Source organism: Equus asinus, chromosome 5 (assembly GCF_041296235.1).
Source record: "Equus asinus isolate D_3611 breed Donkey chromosome 5, EquAss-T2T_v2, whole genome shotgun sequence".
Classification (NCBI taxonomy): domain Eukaryota; kingdom Metazoa; phylum Chordata; class Mammalia; order Perissodactyla; family Equidae; genus Equus; species Equus asinus.
In genome coordinates this window covers 30624164-30650199 of record NC_091794.1, presented here as the reverse complement: position 1 = coordinate 30650199, position 26036 = coordinate 30624164, and the positions used below count along the sequence as shown (strand labels likewise).

The following is a 26036-nucleotide window of genomic DNA, read 5'->3' as shown; positions in this document are numbered from 1 at the left end:
CACATACAACAAATCCCACCGCCATTAATTACAACCTACATTAAGTGTGAGGATGTAGGCAAATCTGCAAAACCTCTCCATCAATAACTTATACAGAGGAAGGAACACAGGATATGGGGATATAGCAGAACTGAATTTTGCTTACTCCATCTCTAGCAAATCAAGTCACATCTCAGAGCCTCCGAATCAAGTAATTTCAGGGGAATTTTAATAATCTCTAACTCATCATAACTCTAGTCTTTTCTACTCCTTCAAGAACCCCTCACTTCCCCCTTTTATTCCTGACTCCTAAAGCACCTGAGTGTATATTTTCTTTCTCCTGCAACATAAGCTTAAATTTAGCTGCTGGTCCTAGTTGAATACTAAAAGCAACGGCTCCCTCTCTTATGGGTAAATGTACCATTTTCATGCTTTCAGAAAATGACGCCTCTGTAATTATCACCATGAATATATATTCACATAATGCTTTGAAGATCTATTTAAAACTGTCCAAGAGTGTCTTCTTTTACTATTATTGCTATAGAGTTCACTTTTCCAGACTAAGCATACTCAATTTTCTTCGTATTTTCATAATGGGAAATGATTTCCTTATCCATCCTTTGAAGTCTCTTAAATTGTCTGTCATTCTCAAAACAAAATGCAAACATGATCCACTTTGCATTAATCCTTCAAGTTAGGTGCTGTTCCACAAAATCATATTCATTTTTGATGGGGTTGTTCTCGGAATTTACTTTCATTCATTTATTCAACAAATATCGAAAACCTAACATGTGTCAGGCACTATTCTAGGAGCTAGAGATACAACAGGGCAACATGCAGACACAGCTCCCTGCCCCTGTGGAGCTTATATTTTAATTAAACCTTTCAGTTTAAATGGTAGTCTGATTATACTATTGCTACTATGAATTAAACTATCCCTTTCTATTATTAAGAACTTACGACATGCCAACACAGAGATAAACCAGACATAGTCAAAGCTCTTAAGGAACTTATAACCCAAAGGAAGTAAATAAGTCATATATATGATGAAACTGCATAAATATCTTAGATGTACAGTGTATGCAGGGAAAAAGCAGGACTTCCAGTTAAAGAAATCAGAAAAAGGTTTTAAAAACAAAAGGCAATTGATCTCATGGTTAGTAGATGATATAATTAGTGGAAAAGACATAGGTAAGTCTGAATGAGGAAAATGTGTGTTCTATACAGGGAACATTTTAGTAAAGGAGGGAAATAATAAAATAAATAAGTATATTAGATAGTGGTGAGTTTTCTAGAGGGGAAAAATAAATGAAGTTGCCAGAGGAGAGTGAAAGGTTGAAGACCAGGACTGAAATTTACGTAGATTAACCAGAAAAGGCCTCCATGAGAAAAGGCCTGACTTTGAGTAAGGAAGTGAGGAAGATGAGGGAGTCACTATTTACATATTGTGGTACCAATGCATTGAAGATGGAGCATGGTTGGTATGTTAGAGGAACAGCAAGATTAGTCAAAAGAAAGGGGAGAGAGAATAGCCAGGAGGTAATGGAAGGGATTGTGTAAAACCTTACTGGTCATAGTATGAAATTTGGCTTTTAGCCTTCATGGTGTATGATGAAAGAGATTGAGCAGAAAAGTGAGTTTATCTGACTTATGTTTTAAGTGGGTCACTCAGGCTACTGTGTGGATAATAGGCTGAAGGGGGAAAGTTTTAAGTAACCAGATCAGTTCGGAAGCTATTGCAAAAGTCCAAAGATGAGAGTAACTTGGACTAGGTAGTGGCAATAGGGGTATCAAGAAGTGGTCAAATTCTATATAGTTTGAGGGTGGAGTGAATTTACTAGTCTTCAAATTCAGTGCAAAGGGGCCGGCCCCGTGGCAGAGTGGTTAAGTTTGCGCTCTCTGCTTAGGAGGCCCAGGGTTTCACGGGTTCAGATGTTGGGCTTGGACGTGGCACCACTCGTCAGGTCACACTGAGGCAGCATCCCACAGAGCACAACCAGAGGCACTCACAACTAGAACATACAGGTATGTACTGAGGGGCTTTAGGGAGAAGAAAAAGAAGTAGAAGAAAAAAAGAAGAATGGCAACAGATGTTAGCTCAGGGGCCAACCTTTAAAAGAAAAAAAGAAAAAAGAAAGTACTTTCCCTCCTCTTTCTCTCAAAAAAAAAAAATCAGTGCAAAAATTATTGTACTATCTGCTCTTATAATTTTGCCCCTTTTTGTAATATGTTTAAAAGGAAAGTTTCAAGTATTTCAAAGGTAGAAAGAAAAATCATTGCCAATTTATGGGCTTTCAAAGTTTCAGATCTGTCTGAGATATTGGAGATGATCTTTTCCAAATACCTCATTTTACAGAGTAGAAAACCAAGGAACAGAAAGCTACAAAGCTTATGTGACTTAAACAAGATGACACAGCTAATGAGGAACCAGACCTGGCCTGAAAAGCAGGTTATCTGACTAGCTGTCCAAGCTACTTTGCCTTACAGTTCATGATATTTAAGTGATTTACACTCTTCCTTTGAAGTTGTATCCAGTTATTTTGATTTCACAAACATTGAGTAAGAGCCACAGGTATCCTAAACTCAAAAGTCTTCAGGGTCTACATAGGTAGGAGGAAAATACGGGAGAAAGTAGGTGCACCCATTGCTTGAATACATTCACTTTTTTTCCCTGAAGTGTGCTAGTTGAATGAAACATATCTGCGTAGACCTCCAGTTTGGGATCTTGGAAAACGTCCATTGCTCTGGTAGGCAGAAGGGTAAATAAGGTCATTCCACTCTAACATGGGAAACACAAATGCAGATAAAGAATTGCAGTATAATGTGCTTTGTGCAGCTGTAAATGTACACACAGGGTTCAAACACAATAGAGTGAAGTGAGTGATTACTGTGGGTTTTGTGTGAAGGTGGCAGTTTGGGTCACAGATGGAGAAGGCCTCACAGAGACAGAGGAGATAAGAGTGGAGAAGGGTTCTGAAGGGTAAGAGTGGCTTAGCAGGTGGGTAAGATTGGGGAAGTCATTCCAAGTCAAAGGAATTAGCATGTGTAAAAGCTCTAAGAAATAAAACTATATGGTATAAGCTTACTTATATCATTATATATGTTTTTTGTAATTCCCCAAACCTATGTTTGATCACATATCTGTCTAGAATTGAGCTCTGACTCTTTCCAGAAAATAAATCAAAATGGAACAGATTCCACACGTTTTAGATACTAGAAAGTCTGAATTTCAGTATGCTTTTCATCAGAATGCCTTCAGACCTATGCTTCCCCTATTAAATTAGGAATCAGGTACGCCTAGAACTAGGTATGACAGTCCCGAAACACAGATTGCCTTCCTTAGCAAATGTGAACACTAGAAATCCTGGGTGCAGAGGCGAGCTACCAGTGCTACCTCTTGCAGGGCATCAGAATCATCTGGCGGGCTTGTCAAAATAGATTGCTAAGCCCCAGCCCAGAGTTTCTGACTTAGCATGTCTAGGGTGAGGCTCAAGAATGTGTATTTCTAACAAGTTCCCAGATGGTGCTGATGCTGGTGGTCCGGGGACTACGCACTTGGTGAACCACTGACTTAGAGTAATCTTCAATACCCACCAGCTTAAGCACCTTGAAATGCTTTCATGTAACGATAGTCACCACCAATAAGAATTCTACTTGTGTTAAATTGCCACTGTCTATGAGCTCCTTTGAAAACCAAGACTCTTACCCCTAATGATGAGACTAACAACAACTGACAACATGTAACTGTGTTTTAGTCACTAATTCAAGCACTTTTTGTGAATCGACCCATTTAATTTACGCAAGAACCCAATAATCTAAATTCTATTATTATTTCCACTTAACAAATGAGGGAACTATGATACGAAGAGATTAAATAACTAACTCAAAGGCACAGAATATCAAGTCAGATAGCCTGCATTCAAATTCTGGCTCTATGAGTTATGTGTGTGACTCTGCAGATGTTTGTACACACCTGGAGAATATCACAGAGGGATTTGTAAACTGAAGATTTCCTGCCAGTAACATACCTTTCAGAAAGAACGGTATTAATGGAAATGAAAGCTGTCAATCAGTGTTTCTGAGCATACATTCGCTTCTAACGAGAATTAAATGAGAGGCTATCAAAATCTTAGAGATTCTCTGTTCCTCTCATTTTGTACAATCAGAGATTGTATTTGAGAAAGTTTGCATCACTTGCCCAAGGCCAAAGCACTGGTTACCTCACAGAGCCAAGAAGAGACTAAAGGCAACCTCAGTCCTCAACTCTTTCTAGGAATACACTTGGTTAAGCAGCTCCCATAAGATTCTCATCTACCATGTATACTGCCTATTAATATGCCCATAAATGGTCATAGAACAACTAGGAAGGAGGATAATTTTAAATGGCTCATGCTTTGCTGTGCTGACCAGAGGGACACACAAAGGGAGAAGTCTTAGGATCAAAAAGAAATATAAGTCCCATGAGAAGGTAAGAGGCCAAGGTTAAAAAAAAGTCTGAGGAGTTATTTCCTTATGATTTTAGGTGAATGGGTAAACTATTCAAGGAAATGATTGGTTCTTGCTCAAACCTTCCACAAATATTATTTGGAGGCATGGTCTTTAAAATTAAAACACAGTCAACAAAAAACATAGATTTCTACCAAATGTCCATTACTTTTCTTCTACCTATTAAATCAAAAGGCAACATTTTTCCACTGTTAAAAATAAATCAAGTGAAGTAACTGCATTTGTAAGCTAAGACTGAATATTAATTTTGCTCTTGAAAAGATATGCCACTATAAGAGTAACGGCGTTACATGCACCAATGTGTTGCTCAAGATTATGTAAATAACCTTGGTTGAGGAAAATCAGCAGTCTAACACGTGCATTTCTTTTTCTTTTCATCCAACCTGTAGGTGTGATTTCACTCATACAAATTGATGACATAGTCTTAAAGTGTAGATGACACTAGAAGGAAATAATATCCCTATAATTGGATATGGCATAGCTCTTACTCTCTTATGAGTACTATAATGTGTATGCTTCACTAGGTGAAAGAGATGAAGTCCTTGTCCAGAAAGACCCCTTGTTAGGGAGACAGAACATCTTTAGAGGGCTTTACAGCATTCCTTATGTCCTTGAGAATTTCTCCACCAAACCATTTGGATCATGTTTCTGTTCATACTTTAGCAACACAGAGCTCTGTTGGCTGTGACTGTGCCTATATACTTGTGGCTGGTGGTATCAAAACATCATATGTTTGGTATTGTATAGAAAACATAACTAGACAATTTTCAAATTTCCAGTTGGATTTCTGAAACTTGGATACAGACCATTTTGAAATTTGTTTCTTTATGCTGAATTTATGGAGATTTCAGTATATTCATAAAATCTGAAGAAACTGTATCTGAATTTGTAATCGGTAGATAAGAACACAAAATATTATAAGTCTAGAATAAAAAAATCTCAAGAAATAAATTCCACATTAATTAAATATTAAGTATAAAAATGAAACAATACCTTATTAAAACAAAACATGGGAGTTTTTTTTATAATCCTGGATTGAGCAAAGCTTTTCTAAATAGGAAAGAAAAACTGAGGGCATAAAAGTATATTTAAAATAAAATAGCATGGCAAAAACATTCAGAGGCAAACAACAAAATGAGTAAAAGTATTTGTAACTTATATAATAAGAGCTGATTTTTAAAATATAAATAGATTTCCTACAAATGGAAAAACAAATATTGCATTAAAGCAGATATAAACAGACCTTTCATAGAAAAAGAAGTGCAGATGGCTCTTAATATATATGAACAAGTGTTCAACCTAACTCATTATAAGAAAAATTAAAGTTTATGTTTTTAGATAACAAAAAACCAAAAGTTGGATAATACATTGTGTTGACTGGAAGGTAAGGAAACAGACATTCTCAGTGTAAATTTTTATGATGGGGAACAAATAGATATCTTTCAAATTTTAAAAAACGCATACCCTTGACCCAGCAATTTCACTTCTAATTATCTACCCTATAAATACACTTGCGCACATGCAAAATGACTTATGCGAAAGGATATTTTTTATAGTATTGTTTACAGTAGCAAATATTGGAAAGAACTGAAATTTCCATCAATAGGAAGCTAGGTTAAATAAATTATCCCATTTAAATATGTGCTAATATGCAAAACTCTTTTTTTCAAGTAAAAAAAAAAGGTCCTCAACAAGATATAGATATCAATGATATAGACATAGATATATAGTATTGTATATGTTGATAAATGCATAGGCTATATCCAAAAGAAAACCAAGAAATGCGGCCAGGTGGCAGAGAGGGGAGAGACAGAAAATTGCTTTGATTATGTCAATGTTTTCCAACCAAAGAAACACATCCATGGTCGTCAAAGTGGGGTTTAATGACTCACAGCAAGGAGGAAAAATACACACCATGGCAGAACTGGGATGTCTTAATAAGAAGGTGTAAGAAAGGACTTACACAACTTGGGCTGTGTTAAGTGATTTTAGCGAGGGCTTAAAGAAATGTCGATGTACTCCGGATAGGATGCTCTAAGGAAGCAGGTATAATTCTACGATTGGGTATCTTAATAATTCTTATCTGTAAGGCAAGAAGAATAGAGCAACGTTAAAGCTGTGTTTGGTGAATAAGCAAGCAGGAGGCACTCCTATAAGCCAGGATAGAGAAATATTTGATCATTCTGTAGCTTGGACGACGTTCTTGTTTTTGTCTGTGTTCAGACGTGATTACAGAGTGGTTTTGTTTTTGTCCTGATCCATCATGGTCACAGTGGCCTCTTCTGATTTGATTTCCTGTGAAACTGTTTCTATTCAATGGAAGAGCACCAAGGTCTGCTGGGAATGCCAAACCCACTCCCGGCTGTCAGGGACTGTCAGCAACTGTTTTGCTCTTTCTCAATTGTATACCCTTTAGCGCCTTTACAAATTTGTACCATATACTTATCTTGCTTATTCAAAATAAGTTTTAAAAGAACCTCAAGACTGAAAGAGGTCTTAAAGTCACTGACTTCTACAACTACCCCAACCACCACCACCTTCTTCCCCCTCCCACATGAAAGGGGTTTTCTTGTAAAACCCTCTTCCAGAACCAGTACAGCATCTGCTTGCATATCTCCAGCTTCACCATTATACTAATTTATCAGGCAGCTCATTCCATAGTCAAAAGGCTCTTAATTTTTTATTTTTTTGTTCAGAAGAAAGGAGAACAATGAATTTGGTTATAATATCTTAATTGTTTTCCCCTCAGTATGCTTGACCTCCTCAAAAGCATCTTCTCTTATGGTAACTGGTGGAGCAGAATAATTACCTTTCTAATTTTACGTAAAATATTCCTATTAATACTCTCCAAACTGCAATTGTCTTTTTTGTGCCAGTGTTCCAACACAATTTTACATCTTTTGTTATCATTACATTTGCAGAGATTCTTATCTGTTGCTGCTGACAAGCCCATTTGTTTTTGTACTCAATTACATGCAATTAGTCTTTGCTTCATGAACAAAAGAACAGGTGTCTTTATCAATTCTATCCAAGATACCCTGGTAAGGTTGGTCAGACCTAATGATGTTTAGTGAACCAAACAACACATTTCTGACAGATGCTCATAGTAACAAGATTTTTTTTTTCAAACAATCAAATGCTTTTACTCCTGCCCACACAAAGTAGAGAAAGAAAAGGCATTTTAACATCTTAGAGGCTTATAATTTTCTGTTAAAAACACAAGTGGAATTTAAATCCTTCTCTGATATTTTTACCTCTAATTTCCCTCTCAAAAAAGTATAAATAAAAATTATTTTTGTTGGACATTTTTCAATTAAAAAATATAGGACAGAACAGAAGAAAGTACATTAGTTGAAAAACTGGTAAAATATAAATGATGTCAATTAATAGTATTGTACCAGTGTTAATTTCTGGGTTTTGATAATTGTACTATTGTTACATAAAATGGTACCATTAGGGGAAGCTGGGTGAAGAGTACACAGAAATTCCCTATATTACTTTGTAATTTTTCTGAACTCTAAAATTATTTCAAAAGAAAAAGCTAAAAAATATTTGGGTAAACAGAGTACTTAGGCAATGACCTAGAGAAACTTTTGCACATGTGCACAAGGAATCATTAATTCATCTGTTCCATTGTTGTATGTATTAGAGATCATTCTAGGTTCTAAAGATACATTAAAAATCAAAACAAAATCTCTCTTCATGGAACTTACATTCTCCTGGGAGGAAGATCAAAAATAAAAAAATAAATAGCAACAATATATGCATCAGGTGGTCATAGGAGCTATGAATAGAAAAATAGTGGGGTATCAGAACAGAGGGAGCCAAAGTGAAGTGTGCAATTTTATAAAGGATGCTCAGGGAAGGTCTCTTCAACATCTATAATAAATATCTTAGCAGCACTGTTTGCAATTGTCTTAAAATAGAAATGATAATTATCCACCAAAAAGAGAGTGTATAAATATACTAGGGTACATTCGTGCAGTGGGATAGTTTGCAAAAATGAAAATGAACGCTAGAAAGCAAATATATCATCCATATGCATCTCACAATCATAATATTGGGGAGGGAAAGTACATAAGAGTTATATACAGTAATGTTTTTACTTATAAAAAGCTTAAAAATATGTAAAACAATAGTAAAAATGATTTAAATAGATATATGTGAAAAATGTATTTTAAAACTGCGTGGAAATAAAAAATTGCCCAATTCAGGATAGTTGTTATGTCTGGTACTAAAGGAGCACAGGACTCTATCAGAGAGAGCACACAGGGAGTTCAAATAGACTGATATCTTGAACTAAATTTTAAGCCAGGGGTTGGGTATCCAGATGAAGTTATCTTAGTCTTATTATTTTATAAATATAACTGTCTTTTTATTTTAGGAAGATAGGCCCTGAGCTAACATCTGTGCCCATCTTCCTCTATTTTACATGTGGGGCAGCTGCCACAGCATGGCTTGATAAGCTGTGCATAGGTCTGCACCCAGGATCCGAACCGGCGAACCCTGGGCTGCCAAAGCGGAGCGCAAGAACTTAACCACTGTACCACCAGGTTGGCCCAATCTAAACTACTTCTAATACCAACACGTCAAAAAGTGTATGTAAACGTTTATCTTAATAAAAAATGTTTAAATTTGTGAATTAAAAGTTTCTGAAAGTATTTGACAAAATACATCACCCTCAGTGTGTGTGTGTGCTATGCATAATGCCATTATGCTTACATATATATATTTTACTATACATATATAAGTATTTGTGTATAAATGTATGTAGTATATGTGGGCGTGGATTTACACCAGCCATTGACTTAGCATTAGCAGAGAAAGCACTTTCAATTATTTCGCTAGAAATAGTGAAGGAAGGATTTGTGTTAGTTGACCTCACACTTTCACTCCCGCCCTCTGTCACTGCCCCATGATAAATGTCACGCATCTGCAGGATAGCTATCTGGGTTACAGTTGCTTTGTGTGGAACCGAGTATGACTATTTACTTTACCTGGGGATTGAATCTATCTTCATCAACTTATAACTTTTCAATCTTTTTTTCTTAAGTTGGGTGAATGGTGCTGACAGAGAATATTAATATTATCATCTCCAGCCCCCTCATTTTATAGAAAAAGAAACTGAGATCAAGGCATACCCCAGGGACAGCCCAGGTGACACAGCTAAGCAATCCCCCTGATTCTTTCCATCTACACTTTTAGCTTCACTGAATCTACATTCAATTACAAATGTGAGAGATGAAAATCCTACGTAGAGAGAAAAGCATCCTCGCTCTTCCATACTCAGTTGAAAACATGAATCATTTAAAGAATGCATTCCCAAGAACACAAACCAGCAATGCAAACCACAAGAAGCTAATCAACTACTTTGCAGAAAACTGGGATGAAATTCTCCACAATAAGATCTTTTCTTTAGTGTAATTCATACTTTGCAATGTGTAATATTAAGTGAACAAAGAATAATTTAGAAAGGGTAGACAAGAGCATTTTCACACTTCATGGATTGTAGATTTTTCCTCAAATCTTTATTTATTTATTTATTTATTTGAGGAAGATTAGCCCTGAGCTAACATCTGCTGCCAGTCTTCCTCTTTTTGCTGAGGAAGACTGGCCCTGAGCTAACATCTGTGCCTATCTTCCTCTACTTTATATGTGGGATGCCTGCCACAGCATGGCTTGATAAGCAGTGTGTAGGTCTGTGCCCAGGATTGGAACCAGAAAACACCAGGCCGCCGAAGCAGAGTGTGTGAACTTAACTGCTATGCCACCGCGCCAGCCCCTGATATCTTTATTTTTTTATTTATTTTTTTCCTTCTCCCCAAAGCCCCCCAGTACGTAGTTGTATATTCTAGTTCTAGGTCCTTCTAGTTCTGCTATGTGGAACGCCGCCTTAGCATGGCTTGATGAGCAGTGCTAGATCCACGCCCAGGATCCAAAACAGGGAACCACAGGCTACCAAAGTAGAGTGCGTGAACTTAACACCAGATCACGGGGCTGGGCCCCTTTATTTTTAATTTAAAGGATATTTTACTATAAAACACCAGGCGTCTTAGATGACCTTGTGCAATTTGGGAGATTGTTAGTCTGACCACAAAATCACATCCATCAGAAGACAACGCAATTGGACATTTATTTAATGAGCATATACTATGTGCTAAACTCTAAAAATCTAGCAGAGAATACAGCTGAACTCTAGGAAACAATAGGACACCCTGCATAATTTTAGAATAACACAAATGTTCCCCTGGGTTTCTATATATGATTATGCAGAAACTGAAAGATACGATGAAAGTGATCATTCTTGGCTCTGAGGCTTGTATCCCACACTTTTCTGAAATGCAAATATTCTCTATCAGACCTTGATGATTTTTTTTTAGTTATTAAACTTCTCAACTCTATAATCAAATTAGTTAAAAACCATTTCCAGGGACATTATTAAAAATCTTTTAATATTTGACATTTTATGTCAAAAAATTATAAACAAAATTTTACATCTATCAGTCTTTATTATCCGATTATCATATATACTGTAAAACATGACCACACTATTTTAATATGTTTTTCTTCTAAAATCAATAATTTTGTCACCAATCAAAATAAAATAACATGTAATATACATGTACATGTATTCAATGTTCAACTTAAGAAGTAATTTTGGTCTGCCAGAAATGACGTTCTGAGAATTATTATAATATGTTTACTATTTGGATCTAGGATTAAAATATCATCTAGTGCTAGAAGATCTGCCCTGTTACTATGAATACTTATCACCATCAAACAGTGGGATGGGAGGATATTCTTGTCCATTGACCAGTTGGAACTCCACCAGGTCTCCTATCTCCTCATTTAGTACATAATCTCTCCCGTTTACTGTCTCTTTGCTATAAGGAATCATAGCAAGAAGGATAAAGGAAAAGACACCAGCTTGCTAATAGTTAAATAGTTCAAAAGGCAGCCTGGCCAAGCTCTAAGTCTAAGATACACTGGGCCATACATCTGATTGTAATTGGATTTCAAGAAGCTAATGTTCCTTACTGTAGTCACTGTTTTCGTCCTTGGTCCCGTCAATGGTACCATCTGGGTGCATCTGCAGGAAATATCCCTGCTGGCTGAATAACCTTGTCACGATTCCCTTCAGCTGGGGTTCTGCAACACAAAAAGAAATGATTATTCAAATTTTTATTTTGTTTATAAAAATGCACGCTTGCAAATTGTCAAAAACATTCTCTAAAGTAAACACGTAAATGCCAATGGCTTAAACATTGAAATAAGGATTTGGGAAGGGGGCCTTTCAGTAACATATCTTTACTTTTTTTTTTTTCCTTCTAAAGGCAGAGCCATAATACTTATAGCAGTAAACCAAATGTAAGTAAATAAAAGCTAATTATGATTAGGGAAATACAGAGGCATGCCAAAAAGTGAATTATTTCTCTCCCTCGTGCACCTAGTGTCTGACTACAGGATGTCACCAATTTCATGGTCCCATTCCAGAATCACTGTTTAGACCAAACTGCCGCTATAATTCCTAAGCTTCCGGCAGTCATAGTCAGGCCCTGGAAGACTTCTATTTCTGCTGAATGTCAACCATCCTTCAGAAACTCCTAGATTTTGAAATTCTGATCAAGTTCAGCCGGAAATAATGACTTGGATGTGAATCACAGGAAAAAGCAAAAGCCTCATGGCCATGAGATGTCACTAGAAAGTATGTGGAAACAGCTTTCAGCTTCAGTAAACACCTCACCAGAGAGGAGGTCCAGTACTACAAAAGTCATTTTTCCAGTACAAAAAAAATCAAGTCATGCATAGTTCTCTAAGTAGTTCAACCTAGAAGTTGTCCTCGGCTTTTAAAAACTCCCCACACACCAATACCATCAAACTGACCTTTGTAGACTGCATTTGGATTTTTGTATATCAGCTAACATAAATATTTAAAGCTTTCTCGTGGTGGTGCTGGCTGTCAGCAGCAATCCATTTTCTATGGCAGCACTGCCATCTCTGCCTCTACTTTAGTGTTGGGCAAAAATTAGACTATTCTAGTGCATTTATAGCTCTAATTATTTCATAAAAAATGAGTAGAAAAAGAAAAATACTGCTTCTGGTGATACAAATTGAGGCAAAGATGGAAACAATATGATTGCTGAAGTAGCAACATGTTATCCTCAAAAGGACAATCACTGAATTTCAACTGCCAGTCAGTTTCATTTCTTCATCCATTAACTCAACCAATATTTACTCAGAATCTCTTCTTTTGTCGAGCAATATGCTAGGTACTCTGTGTTAAACTAAACACATTTATGATGTTTAGGTCTAAATAAGAATTCTAGTTAATAATCTAACTCTTTGAGAATGGATCTGCCCTCTATTACATATGTCTATGGCTAGCTTTTGCACATATGATTTGGTCACACACATTCAGGAACATGAGGCAATGCCTATACAAACATGTCTTCTTCAAAGCAGTCCTAAGAAGCAGAAAAGATGCCAAGAAAATTGGTAATGAGGAAGCAGGGAAGTGAAAAAAGATCAGAACTGGAAATTAGGCATTTTGATTGATAACCAAGTATTATCTTTGTGAATTAAATAAATTCAAATTATTTAATTTGTAGGCCTTAATTTCCTTATCAATAAAATCCGGAAGTTGAACTAAAGTGATCTTTAGGTCCCTTCTATGAGTCGCTACTGACTTTGAGCACCTTTGACTTAAAATCACTTTGAGTTTAGAATCCTCTGCCCTAAGTGGTCGCAGAAATCAAGGTATAGATTCATCTTCAATGTGCTCCCTCCTTGGGTCCACCCAATCTGACTTACTAGGGACATGTTGGAGGAGCATGTAGCTAACTAAGCTCACTGCAAAAAAATATCTTGTCCCCCTATTACCATCTATCAAACTCTACCAACCTTTCCAGGCTCAGCTCAAGATCGCCTCCTCCATGAAGGCTTGGCTATTGTAAGTGAGGATCACTTTTATAATCGGGAGAAATAAATAGAACATATGAGCCTCTGCCATGAGGCTAACTGGTTGACAGGCAAGTGCTGATGTGGCACACCCAGATTTTGACGTGGAGTCTGAAGACACAGCTCTGAACCACAATTGCCATGTGGTCTTAGACAGGCCATTTAACATCTGAGGCTCAATTTTCACAGCTGCATAATGGGAAAAGTAATTCCTACACTGACTATAATCATTGGGAATTTCAAATGAATAAATATATGTGATAGTAGGAATTGAAAAACCTCATAAGAAAATAAATCCTAATTATGGTCTAATTTTTCAACCATGAAAATTGAGGCAATAGTGTAAGCAAGGTAAAAGGAGCATTCTGTGAACAGACTCTATGTCTCCGAATTTCTATTTTAATAAAATATTAATGGAGCTCGTAAAGTCACTAAAGTCAGTGGGCTAAGAGTAGATAAGGAAAAGGATAGAAGGAAGGGGACAATTGTCTTCTCTTTTTTTTTTCCCTAATTAAAGCAACCTGTGTTTTTGGTTTTTGGTTTTTGTTTTCTTGTGAGGAAGACTGGCCCTGAGCTAACATCCGTTGCCAATCTTCCTCTTTTTTTTCTCCCCAGAGCCCCAGTACATAGTTGTAGATTCTAGTTGCCGGTCATTCTAGTTCTTCCATGTGAGATGACACCACAGCGTGGTTTGATGAGCAGTGTGTAGGTCTATGCCCAGGATCTTAACCGGCACACCCTGGCCACCAAAGCAGAGCGTGTGAACTTAACTACTCTGTCATGGGGCCAGCCCTGGGACAACTGTCTTATATTCATATTTTATTTCTAATGAGCTTGATAAGGTCACTTTAAGAAGTCATGTGGTGGTTGGTAATAAGATGCATGGCAGCTGAGTCATTAATGCCCACAAATGATTGTTTTGTTCATGCTCCTCTTTCTGTAGCTGTAATTAAACACTTCTTTCGCTATGGTGAAGCTATCCCCCTGTTGGGGCCCTGGGAATTCAGGTTGGTAGCTCCTGTTCAGGATAATGAGCAGCAGGCTTTTATACCATCCCCCACCGTCCAAGAGCAGTGCCAGAACAAGCTTGGAGTCTGAGTTTTAATCATGTGATGATCTATGAAAGCGAGTGTCTTGCACTATAGATGTTTTAAAGGAGACCTGACCATGTATTGAACAAATGCCCTGAACTTAGGATGCATCATAGAAAGCAGGACAGCCTGTCTGTACCCTTATTCCTATCTATCAAACCCTACCAACCTTTCCAGGCTCAGCTCAAGATCACCTTCTCCATGAAGGCTGGCTATCATAAGTGAGGGTCACCTTTATAATCAGAGGTGAGGGGAGGGTTGGAGAACATGTTTTGTTGTATTTAAAGAAAGAGGTTAAAAAAACGAGGCCACTTTTTGGAACATCCAGCATCCTGGGTGCATTCAACAAATTTGCTTATTTGTCAGACTATGCTTAGGGATCTAAGAGGTTAATAAAACCTGTGCTGTCCTCAGGGAGCACCCACTCCAACAGATGAAACATATTCAGATAGAATACCAGTGTAGGATAGCTGTTAAATGATGAATAGAAGCCAAGTGACATGATAGCACCAAAGACCAAGGGACTAATTCTGTCTTGAGGTTGGATGAAGGCACTTCATCTATCACTTGAAGAGTGAGTAGAATTTTCCTAGACAAAGAAATCAGAGGAAGGGCATTCCAGACAAACAAACAATGGGCAGAGGCACAAAAAACAGCATGGCTGGGAATGATGCAGTCTGCTATAGGCATAATATACGGCAGGGGTTGTCAAATGCTGACATGCGAGTAACAGCCTACTCTCAACAAACCTTCACAGGTCAACAGTGAAATAAGAAAAATAAAGTCAATGGAATATGTTTTTTATTAAGCTAAGTTTTTATTCAATTTGTATGACTCTCCTTGATTCTAAGATTATGGTTTTCCTTTTTTTTTTCATGAATTGATGGCTATATTATTAGATGGGGGGCATGGGTTTGGTTTGTTATCTTTTGTATTCTAAAGTGGTGTAGCAAATACTGCTAGCTTTTCTCCCAAATCCATTTCCTCCTTTTCCTGGGCACCCAGCTAGACCATATGTCCTAGCCTCCCTTGCAGTTAGGTTTGGCAGATGAATGAGTGTCATATGGAACGTAAGTGGAAGTGATGTGTGCCATTTTCAGGCCGAGGCTTTTAAAAGCAAACATTCTCCTCCACACTCTCTTTTCCTAAAACTGGCTGGATTTAAATGACAAAGTCCTAGGGGATGTCAACAAAATAGAAGAATTCTGGGCCCCTGAATAACTGGTGGAGAAAAGACAGCAACCATCAGAAATACCCACCTTGGACAGTTAGGTGAATAGGAAAGCAACTTTCATTGGTTGTGCATCATGACTTCCTTTCTAAGAGTACAATATAAAAAGGGGGTGGAGGACTGGTGAGTAACTTCACAGTGGAGAAACCTGACAAACAAAATACTACCTCAGCCAGGTGATCAAGATCAACATCAACAGTCATAAATCGTGCTGACAGTATGTACCCTTGATACGATGTGATGAGAACGGCACTTGACCTCTGTGATCACCCTCCTCAAAATCCACAACTCCAGTCTAATCATGAGAAAAACATTAAACAAATCCCAACTGAAGGACATTCTACAAAATAGCTGACCAGTACCCCTGAAAACTTGTCCAGTTTATCAAAAATAAGGAAAGTCTGAGAAAATGTCACAGCAAAGAGAAGTCTAAAGAGACATGACAACTAAATGCAATGTGGTATTCTAGATGGAATTCTGGGATGAAAAAGAACATTAGGTAAAAAGTAAGGAAATCTGAATAAAGTATGGACTTTAGTAATCATAATATATTGATACTAATTAATTAATTGTCATAAATCTACCAAACTAATGTGAAATGTTAATATGGGAAATTGTGTATAGAATACATGGGAACTCTTTGTACTATTTTAACTTCTCTATACATTTAAAACCATTCTAAAATTTAAAAGTTTATTAAAAATAATAATTATAGCCACAAAAGCAAGTAAGAAATTTTATCCTCAAAGAGGTTGGATGAGAAAGAAGGTAAAGGATAGAAACTCCTGTTCAGCACTGCTTCCCTTCAGGATGACATGGCAACTTCAAAAGAAGGTTTGAATTCGAAGCCACTCAGAAAAGCTGAGACCTCAAGGAGCTATCTAGACATTCCAGCTGTCTTAAAGGGCAGTGCTATGGAGCAGTTACCTAGGGACACAATGGAAACCCAGAACAGAGTTGGAACTATGGCAGCCTGATCACACAGCTCAGGATGAATATTAGATTGCAGAAAATCAAAGGAATTTTAGAATTGGAAAGGAACTTGGAATCCAGCACCTTCCTTCATCAAAATACTTTCCTCCATCAACATCAAAGATTAAAAAGACAAAACAAAACTGAGGCCCACAGGGAAAGTGTCTTGTCCAAGGCCATAGCCAACAGATGGATGAGTTAGGACAAGAATTCCTTTCCTAAATACTGAAGGAACATCATCCTCTCCTTTCCAAAAAGCAGCCAAGACATAATCCATATCTTGCGCAAGTTAGGAGGTTAGGGAGCAAGAAGGTAGGGAAGAGAGGAGAAGCAGGGGAGGAGCACCTAGCTGTGCCTTGGTTATTGGAGTGTGGGAGTGATAAAGAAAAGAGGTTAATGGGAAATGGTGTAAGAAATATATATACGATCCGCCCTGCGTATCCAAGGGTTCCACATCTGCAGATTCAACCAACTGTGGAGTGAAAGGCCTATGATGGTTGCATCTGCATTGAACACGTACAGACTTTATTCCTTGTCATTATTCCCTAAACAATATGGTATAGCAACTATTTATATAGCATTTACATTATATTAGGTATTATAAATAATCTAGAGATGATTTAAAGTATACAGGAAGATGTGCCTAGGTTATATGCAAATACTACACCATTTTACATAAGAGACTTGAGTATCTGTGGATTTTGGTATCTGCAGGGGTCCTAGAACTAAACCCCTGCAGATACCAAAGGATGTCTGTATATATATACATATATTTGGTACTAAAATTGGATTGTATTTATCTCGGGCCAGCCTATTCAACATTGCACCCAAACTTAGAGAAAGTGCCCCAATACTAAAATGAAAAATAGAACAGTGATCCAAACTCTGTTATGGAACCAATATCCAGAGAATTAACACTACTTATTACGATACGAACGGCCATATTTTGAACCCATCTACTTTGTACAAGGCACTCCCTTGATGATTTGACTACAGTTTTATTTAGCACTCAGAACAACTGGATGTGCAAGATACTTTTTCTCATTTTTCAGTGAGCTTATTGAGATTCAGAGAAGCTGCCTCACTTCCCCAAGGTCACACAACTAGTACATGAAGAGGCAGATCTAACTTAAGAGTCTATGATCCTACCCGCTCTCCAGCATCGTTCAGCCACTTGAAGAAGGACACTGGCTAAACTGGAACGTGTCCAGAGGAAAGGGAGCCAAATAAAGAAGGTACAAAGGACTGTCATATAAAAAATGGCTGGACGAATAGTCGAATGCAGCGGGAAGAAGGGAGGACTCAGGGAGTGTGAGAGCTGTCCCCACTTTCGTGAGAGCAGGCAGAGGTAAGAAGCCAATTTGTTCTGAGTGGCTCCACAGGGAAAGAACTAAGGCCAATGAGTGCAAGGTACAGAGAAGCAGGTAAAAAAGAACTTTCTGTCAATTGTATTCAAAGAGAGAACAAGCTGCTGAAGGAAAGAGTGAGTTTTCTACCACTAGACAGAAGCAAACAGGGAGAAGCAGAAGACCTACAGGTCAGAAGAGCTGAGAAGGACACGGGTGTCTCTAAAAGGTAAGGCATTCTGCTTGACAACGCCAGTCCTCTCCAACCCTGAGGTCCTGGAAAGCTTTGGGATGAGTCAGATGGCCCACTAAATACAAGCTGATTTCTCTGTTTCTTAGTTTGTGCTTAGGACAGGGAATTGAAGAGACTGTTTACCAGGCAGCACTAAAAACGCAAAGTTCTTTGGAAATGTTAAACATGGGCTGTGGAGTAATTTCAGGGAGTTTTTTAATTTTTAAAGAGACCTTGCTCTTTAATTCAATTTTACTCTTTACTCTTTAATTTAAAGAGACTTTAATTTTTAAAGTCTCAGTGGGTTTACAAATGGGCCCTCGGTATTAAGGTTTAATGCTGCCCATTTAAAGGAACTGAGATTGAAGAGGCTGTGAAACGTGATTCTTGTCAGGTACTTCTGGCGCTTCATATTGCTGTAGATTTCAAAACTAGACTATTAAGGTTGAAAATGGTTCATAAACAGATACATTTCTGACCAATCACAGCTAAAGGGTATAGATTAGGGCACATTTATGTATCATAAATCAAAGTCCCAGACAAATCAGAAATGGGATACAGTAAGTCATTTGAAAGATGATAGACCTTATCCGGGCTTAGAACACACTAAAAAATTACAAACACATTGAGTGCTGGAATTCATTAAAAATACATGTTGTTTAGTAAAAGAGACACATGCCTGAGGCTCCTCATTTACTCAGTGGACTGCGGTGGAAAGAGCGAAAGGAGAACCTTGAGGAACAGAACGCGTAAGGCCTGAGACATGTCACCATGGCCTAGCAGGATCTGCTCTATGGGGTAAAGAGAGTCACGTCTTGTCTGAGGCCTCAGTTTCCTCATCGATCAAATAAAGGTGACAGGAGCCATCAGCAGTTTACCTGAGGGCCATGGAAATCCCTGTGAGGTCTTAATAATTGCAAGAGGACTCTGTTTCTCTAAGTGCGTATCTATTTTCCCCATCAACACATACAAATGGTACATTTCATTCAAAAAACAAGTATCTATTAAGCACTGGGCTTTGTGGAGGTTATTCTTCTAGGCACAGGTGTGCTAGCAAACCAGCTCTCAAAAAAAAAAAAAAAAGCCCCAAATCTGATTTCCATGAGACTGATTTCCACGGAGTAAATATTCCCACCGTGGCCGATTTAAAACTACCACTTGACATCACTGAATGCAGAGTTGGAGCTGGGAAGAGATGAGCATAGTCAGCTGCAGCACACCCTTCAATACAGCAGAGATTAAGACACGAGGCCCACATTCTAGTAGGAAAGACAGAAGGGAAACACATAAACAATTAATGTGTAATAGAGTTTTAGTGTAAGTGCTATGATGAAAACTAAAGCGATGAAAAAAGATGGAGTGCACAGGGGATGACTATGCTATTGTGGACAGAGTGATTAGAAGATGACATCACAGAGACCCGAATGAAGTGAAGGAGCAAGCCATCGGGTATATCTAAAAGAAGAGCATTAAGAAGAGCATTCCAGGCAGGCACAGGGGACAGCAAGCGCAAAGGAATCCTAATACTTGAAAAGATCAGGACCTATCAGATTAGAGGCTCACGAAAGATCCTTCCTCTAGACCAGAGTTGGCAAACTACAGTCCTGCCACTGCCAATTTTGTAAATAAAGCTTTATTGGAACACAGCCATGCCCATTCATTCACACACTGCCTGTGGCTACTTTCATGCTACAACAACAGAGATGAGTAGTTGCAGCAGAGACCCTACAGCCTGCAAAGCCTGAAATATTTATTCACAGGCTCTGTACAGAGAAAGTCTGCCAATCCTTGCTCTAGACCCTTGCTGACGCAGTTCCCCCTGCCTGAAATGCACTACCTCTGTCTTCTTCTTCTGTATAAAACTGCTCCTGTCTTCTAGGCTCAGCATTCTTCCACAGGGCCTTTCCTGACGCCCTGAGGCAAAATTAATCACTCGCTCTGTAGAGCTCCCTTGTGCACAGGTTCGGAGAGGACTCCCCACGCGGCTTCAGCTGCTCGCTGTGTGTCTGTCTCTGCCGCTGAACTGGGAGCTCCTGGAGGGCAGAGACTTTGAATTATTCATCACTGTCCCAGCACCTAACACAATGCCAGGCACAGGGTAGGTGAGAAGTGTTCAGATGTTGAAAGAAGGAGGATAAGTTATATCTGGGATTTTCCATTGTCACTTGTGACTTTCAGAGGAGCTCCAATTTGTAATAAAGCTGTTTGCAGCCTTTTAATATAACGCCTCTGGCCTTCAGTGCATTTCTTTCCATTTTCAGTCTCAGCCCCTCCACAGCGAACACAGTCTGACAAGCACAGCGGCATCCTCCATAAACTGCACAGTCTCCAAAGCCCTCAGTTGCCTCACACTTCAGTGGGAATCAAGTGACCTTGAGACGGGGAAATCTTAACCTTCATGCTGCCTCAAAGCTAAATGGAAAGAAAGGACATGCTTTCCAGAATATCCTCTTCGCTGAAGCAGTCTGAGCTGGGGAAAACAGGAGAAGCAGGGCAGGGAAATTGAGCTCGGATGTGAAATGCCAATAAGGACGGGGATTTTTGTACGGAGCCAATTTTATTCCTCATACCATGAGCCCCCTCCCTCCCTGATTCTTCCCTATAAGATGCTCATGAAAATTTAAAATAACTCAGACACCGTTTCTTGACTTCCGACATGCTCTAGGTGGTGGGTACAAAGATGAGTAAGATGCAATTCCTGCCTTGAAGGCACCCACGGCCTCGTCAGGGAGACACATACACAACTAATCGTTACAGCGGTGAACATGAAAAGCGCTGTCATAGAGCAACAAACAAGATGCAGTAGAATCACAGAGCGAGGATGCTAATTTTGCCTGGGATGGTGAGCTCTGGGACAAGAGGCAGTTAAGATAGGGTTCGAAGATAAAGCAACGTTTTAGACTGAGCTTTGAATAGGCAGGGGATTCTGCTTTGAGCAGCGTCAGCAGGAGTAACAGCCCAGTGGGACGCTCGTGCTGGGCATGTTTAGGGACTGGGCAAGCAGATGGATGTGGTCAGGGCGTGGGGAAATAAGGGGGTACAAGCAGTGAATGAAAGCGACAGCAGAAGGGAAATATGAGTCCAGAACTCTTGAGGTTCCTTAAGCAAAGCTAATTAGTTTTACTTTATCCTGCAGACAAATGATCTCTAAACTCTTTTGATTATGCATCCTTACCTTTAAAAAATGTTAAATCTGTAGGCTTCATATACGTATTTTTATTATTTATAAATGATGTATGCACTACTCCACATATTATGTGCATATTATAAATCAAAGTTGAAATGCTTAAATGAGGCCAATACTAAACATAAACAGAAATTAAGATCATTTCTTTCCACATGACAAAGATTGTCTTGCCCCACCCACTTCACACAGGAGAAGCACTAGGTACCAGTGCAGTGGTCAATGGGGAAATATTAAAGGATTTTAAGTCAGGGGATAAATTATGAGGGCAGAATTAGCAAGCCAAATTGGGGTACAATAGAGAAGGATGAATTAGAGTGGGTGGTACTGTGGTCATGGAAGCCACTTAGGGAGGTGTCACATATAATAAGGGCCTTAGGTAGGCAGTGGCAAAGAGAGTGGAGAGAAGACCTCAGCCTGAGAAGTGACTAGTGCTTGGGAGTGCTTAGTGGATGACAGGATGTGTAGCTTACCTTCAGTTCTAGAAAAATACATGACTCCTCCATCCCTAAATCCAAATCTAACATTAGGTAAGAAGCCCTGTTTAAGTGTAAAATAACATGGAAGGTGTGGGTAAAGAAGGCTTAATGTGAGCATTCCCAGGGGGCCAAATTATGTCTTTGCCATTCTCAGGATTTCCATTCATGAAGGGGAGTTTGATTCTGGTCAATTTCATTGAGTCACAACTCCTTGGTCTTTCTCAGACTACTCCCCAGGGAAGTAGACCTGGAATGAACACTGCCTTTCAAGCAACTCAAGAATGAGCTCTGGAGAAAGCAAACCACAAGATATTTCAAACATGAAGATAATCTTAGACTCTTAAGAATTTTTTTAGAACCAGAGAAGCCATTCAGGATGATCTAAATCTACCTCATTTACAGATAAAGCAGCAGAACCAGGGGGTGGTGATACCCCTTACAGCACATCTTCAATCAAATATCCTATGATCCCTCTACTCTGTGTCCCTTAAGAGGAAAACTATTTTTCATACTTCCCAGAGGTATCCCAGCCTCGTGGTATGGTATCCAGAAAGCTATTTCATTTCATTATGCATGGGCATACTTTGCTTCTTGTGAAATTATTTGAATGACTAGGACTTGCTTCTGAAGGCTGTTCTAAGGAATTAAGGATACACATTATGGCATGCTATATGCCAGGAAGCAACCAAGCTTGTATGATGGATTTAACTTTCAGACAGAATTAAAGTGGTTAGGAAGACCTATGGTTAGGAAGAGCAGCAGTCAGCAAATTCTCCTGAGTTTTCATTCCCAGATAACAATTACCAAGCATTTTCCACATATCAGGCATTTTATGTGGATTACATCTCTAAATTCCCATAGAAATAAATGTAAGGCAGGAACTATCATTGGGCCTTTTTAATAGATTAGGAAACTGAGGCTTATAGGGGATAAGTCCCTAGCTCGAAATCACAGAGCTAATAAATGCCAGAGCCAAGTGTTGAAGCCAGATCTCTCTGCTTTGTAGACCTTCTCATTGCTAACCATCAGTTGTCTCTTGAAGAAGTCTAACATACTGATACTTCTCTCTTCCTCCTTAATTGTGATCAGCCCACAAAAACAATAGAAATCTATGAAGCAAAGGACTAGGAATAAATGGTAAGCACTAAACTGGAGTTAAAGACATGGCTTTTGGCTTCCTGGTACCAAAAAGGGGTGGAGGAGAAGCTATAAACACTTCTAGGCATAGAGAAGTGATCTGTAATGAAAGCATCCTCATCTGGCATAGAAAAATCTTCTCAGTTAATCTTAAGGCCTCTTTTTCACAGATATATCTTTTGGCACCAGAAATAAATGAACAGGGCACATTATTTGAGAGAGCACAGGCATGACAGTTCCCTGACATGAGAGGAGCTGCACAATGTTGAACCTGTCCTAAAACTGTCCTTTATCTCAGAAGAGACCTGTTCATCCAGGTTGGCGAGCCTGGAGAATTCCTTCATACACCACAAATCTAAATTACCTACAGGTAAAATGCAATTCTTGTAAAATGTGATCTTTGTCTATGATCTTTCTTCATAGCCTCCACCAAGAAAAAATTGCAGAGTCAATCAGAGTGAGTTGAAGAGGGAATAATGCTTTCTACAAAGAGCAGTTTAGGGCTCCAAGAGCAAATCAATCAGCCTCAACCCAGTGGCAAGGCCAGGCCAGGCAGTGTGGTGCAGTGGGAAGCCCGGGCCATGGGGCTCCAGACATCTGGGGTCTGATCCAACTGTTTGCTCCTCTCCGTCCCCACTGCCACCACCTTTGTGCAAGCCATCAACAGCTCCTGGCTAGATTCTTCCAACAGCCTCCTCACTAACACTCTTACCCTTTTCTCTTCCAAACCACACTACAGTGGAGGTTATATTTTACAATATAAATTGGATCGTGTCACTCTCCTGCTTAAACCCTTTAATAGCTTCCCGTTTCATTTACAACAAAACGTCAAACCCTTAGCATGGCCTGGAGAGCTTTGCACCATCTGGCTCCTGTCTACCATTCCATCATTATCTCAATTTACTCTCTCCCTGGCTCACTAAGCTCCAGGCACATGCACCTTCTTTCTCTTCAGACTGAAAGATCTTTGCACATACATTTCCTTCGGCCTGGACTGATTTCTCCCTAAGATAAATTCAAGTCTCAGCTTAAAGATCACCTCATAGAGGTCTTGCCTAGGCCCCCAATCTAAATCTGCTAGCACACTATGTTTTTCCCCTTCATAACACTTATCTCAATTTGTAGTTAGAATCTATTTCTCTTTATTTGTTTAATATCTATTTGCCCCTCTAGACTGTAGCATCCATGGGAGGAGGTCATGTTAGTTTTATCCATCACAATATACCCAGGACTTAGCATGGTTCCTACTAACACAATGCACTAGTACACATATTCGTTCAATGAACTCATTTGCTCTTTCTGGGCTTTGGGTTTCATCCATAAAATTACAGCATTGGAACAGTTCAGTGGCTGCAAATCTAGGATCCTAAAAACCTAAGGGATTCATAAGTAGAAATAGATACAAGCTATTTTCAATAAGTTAGAATTAAAAACCAGAGAGGGGCTAGCCCGGTGGCCCATTGGTTAAGTTAGCACATTCTGCTTTGGCAGCCCAGGGTTCGCTGGTTTGGATCCCAAGTGCGGACCTACACACTGCTTGCCAAGGCATGCTGTGGCAGGCGTCCCACATATAATATAGAGGAAGATGGGCATGGATGTTAGCTCAGGGACAATCTTCTTCAGCAAAAAAGAGGAGGATTGGTAGCAGATGTTAGCTCAGGGCTAATCTTCCTCAAATAATAATAATAATAAAAAAATTAAATAAAAAACAGAGAAAGTATTTTTTATAGATTACATCTCTCATCACTATCAATAGATATATCAACAGTCAATATCAATAAATATCATTAAAATTTCATTTAAAAATATAATCTACACAAACTACAATAATGCAGTTAACTTATTATCTGACATTAAAATACACAAAAGAGAAGTGGATATATTTATCAAATGTGGATGGTGCACTTGTGATATAAATATAGATTGTATATTATAACCCAAATTCACTTTGGAGGCTCTCAGGGTCACCTCGAAAGCAACTGAAATAGAAGTACAAGGAACTACCACTGTGACTGATAATGAGGGACCATTACATGGATACATAGTTGAAGAATTCCATGGACAATGAACCAATGGTATCAGACAAGAGTGCCAAGACAACACTCTAACTCCAGACATTCATGTACCAAAAACTTGCTTCTCTCATGGCCAACTCAAGAACCATACATCAAGGTTCAAGGCAGGAAGAAGAGAGCTATCCACAGCTAATGATTCTCCCAAACAACGTGGAGGAGACCAGCTTGACCTTAACACCCATAACCCATTTAAGAAACCATCAACAGTTTCCCATTTATATGTGACACATCCTATTAAGAAAAGGCATGACTTGTCAATAAATAAAATTTTAAATTCTCATATTTTTGTGGGGAAACAATTAAACGTTAAAATGTGCATTAAATTTTACCTATGTGTTACAGAACCAAAAATAGGAAAAAAATTCATATTTTATTTGGTTTCAAAATCTTGCACTTGGTTCTATAAAAAAACTGTTTTAATTTTAGAATCTGTGTTTTGTTTCTAAATGACAAGATAAAAGAACAAATGTGAAGCTCTTTGCAAGTTTGTATCCACACATAACCCATCCTGCGTCTGGATCATCTTTATTGTCAAAAATGGGAAACCAAATTAGATACAATGTTTATGAGATTTTTCTGTTTTAATTTTGAGATTGAGCCTCTAAAAACTTCTTGATGTGCCATATAAGAATTTTGATCAGTGATTTTAATTTACATTTTGGTGAAGAATATCTTGATTACAATTTGCATGTTTATTATGATTTTACCTATGCATTAACTCTTTCATTTCTTTGAATTCTCTTTTTAACATGAAATATTTCAAACATGCGAAAAATACACAGGTAACAATAGCCTTCAATAGGTGCCTACCATGAACCAGGGGCTATTAAATGATTTCTTTGCATA

The 26036-nt window shown here is 38.5% G+C and overlaps 1 protein-coding gene across 5 annotated transcripts in view; it reads right to left on the bottom strand.

Moving 5' to 3' along the window:
* The window catches only part of FGF12 (fibroblast growth factor 12), a 502076-nt gene that overhangs the window by 177654 nt on the left and 298386 nt on the right, over window positions 1-26036 (bottom strand). For all 5 annotated transcript variants that reach the window (XM_014843391.3, XM_044771304.2, XM_014843390.3 and 2 more), the window contains one exon: window positions 11524-11634. In XM_014843391.3, coding sequence (XP_014698877.1) covers window positions 11524-11634 — 111 coding nt within the window. The remainder of the gene's footprint in view (window positions 1-11523; window positions 11635-26036) is intronic.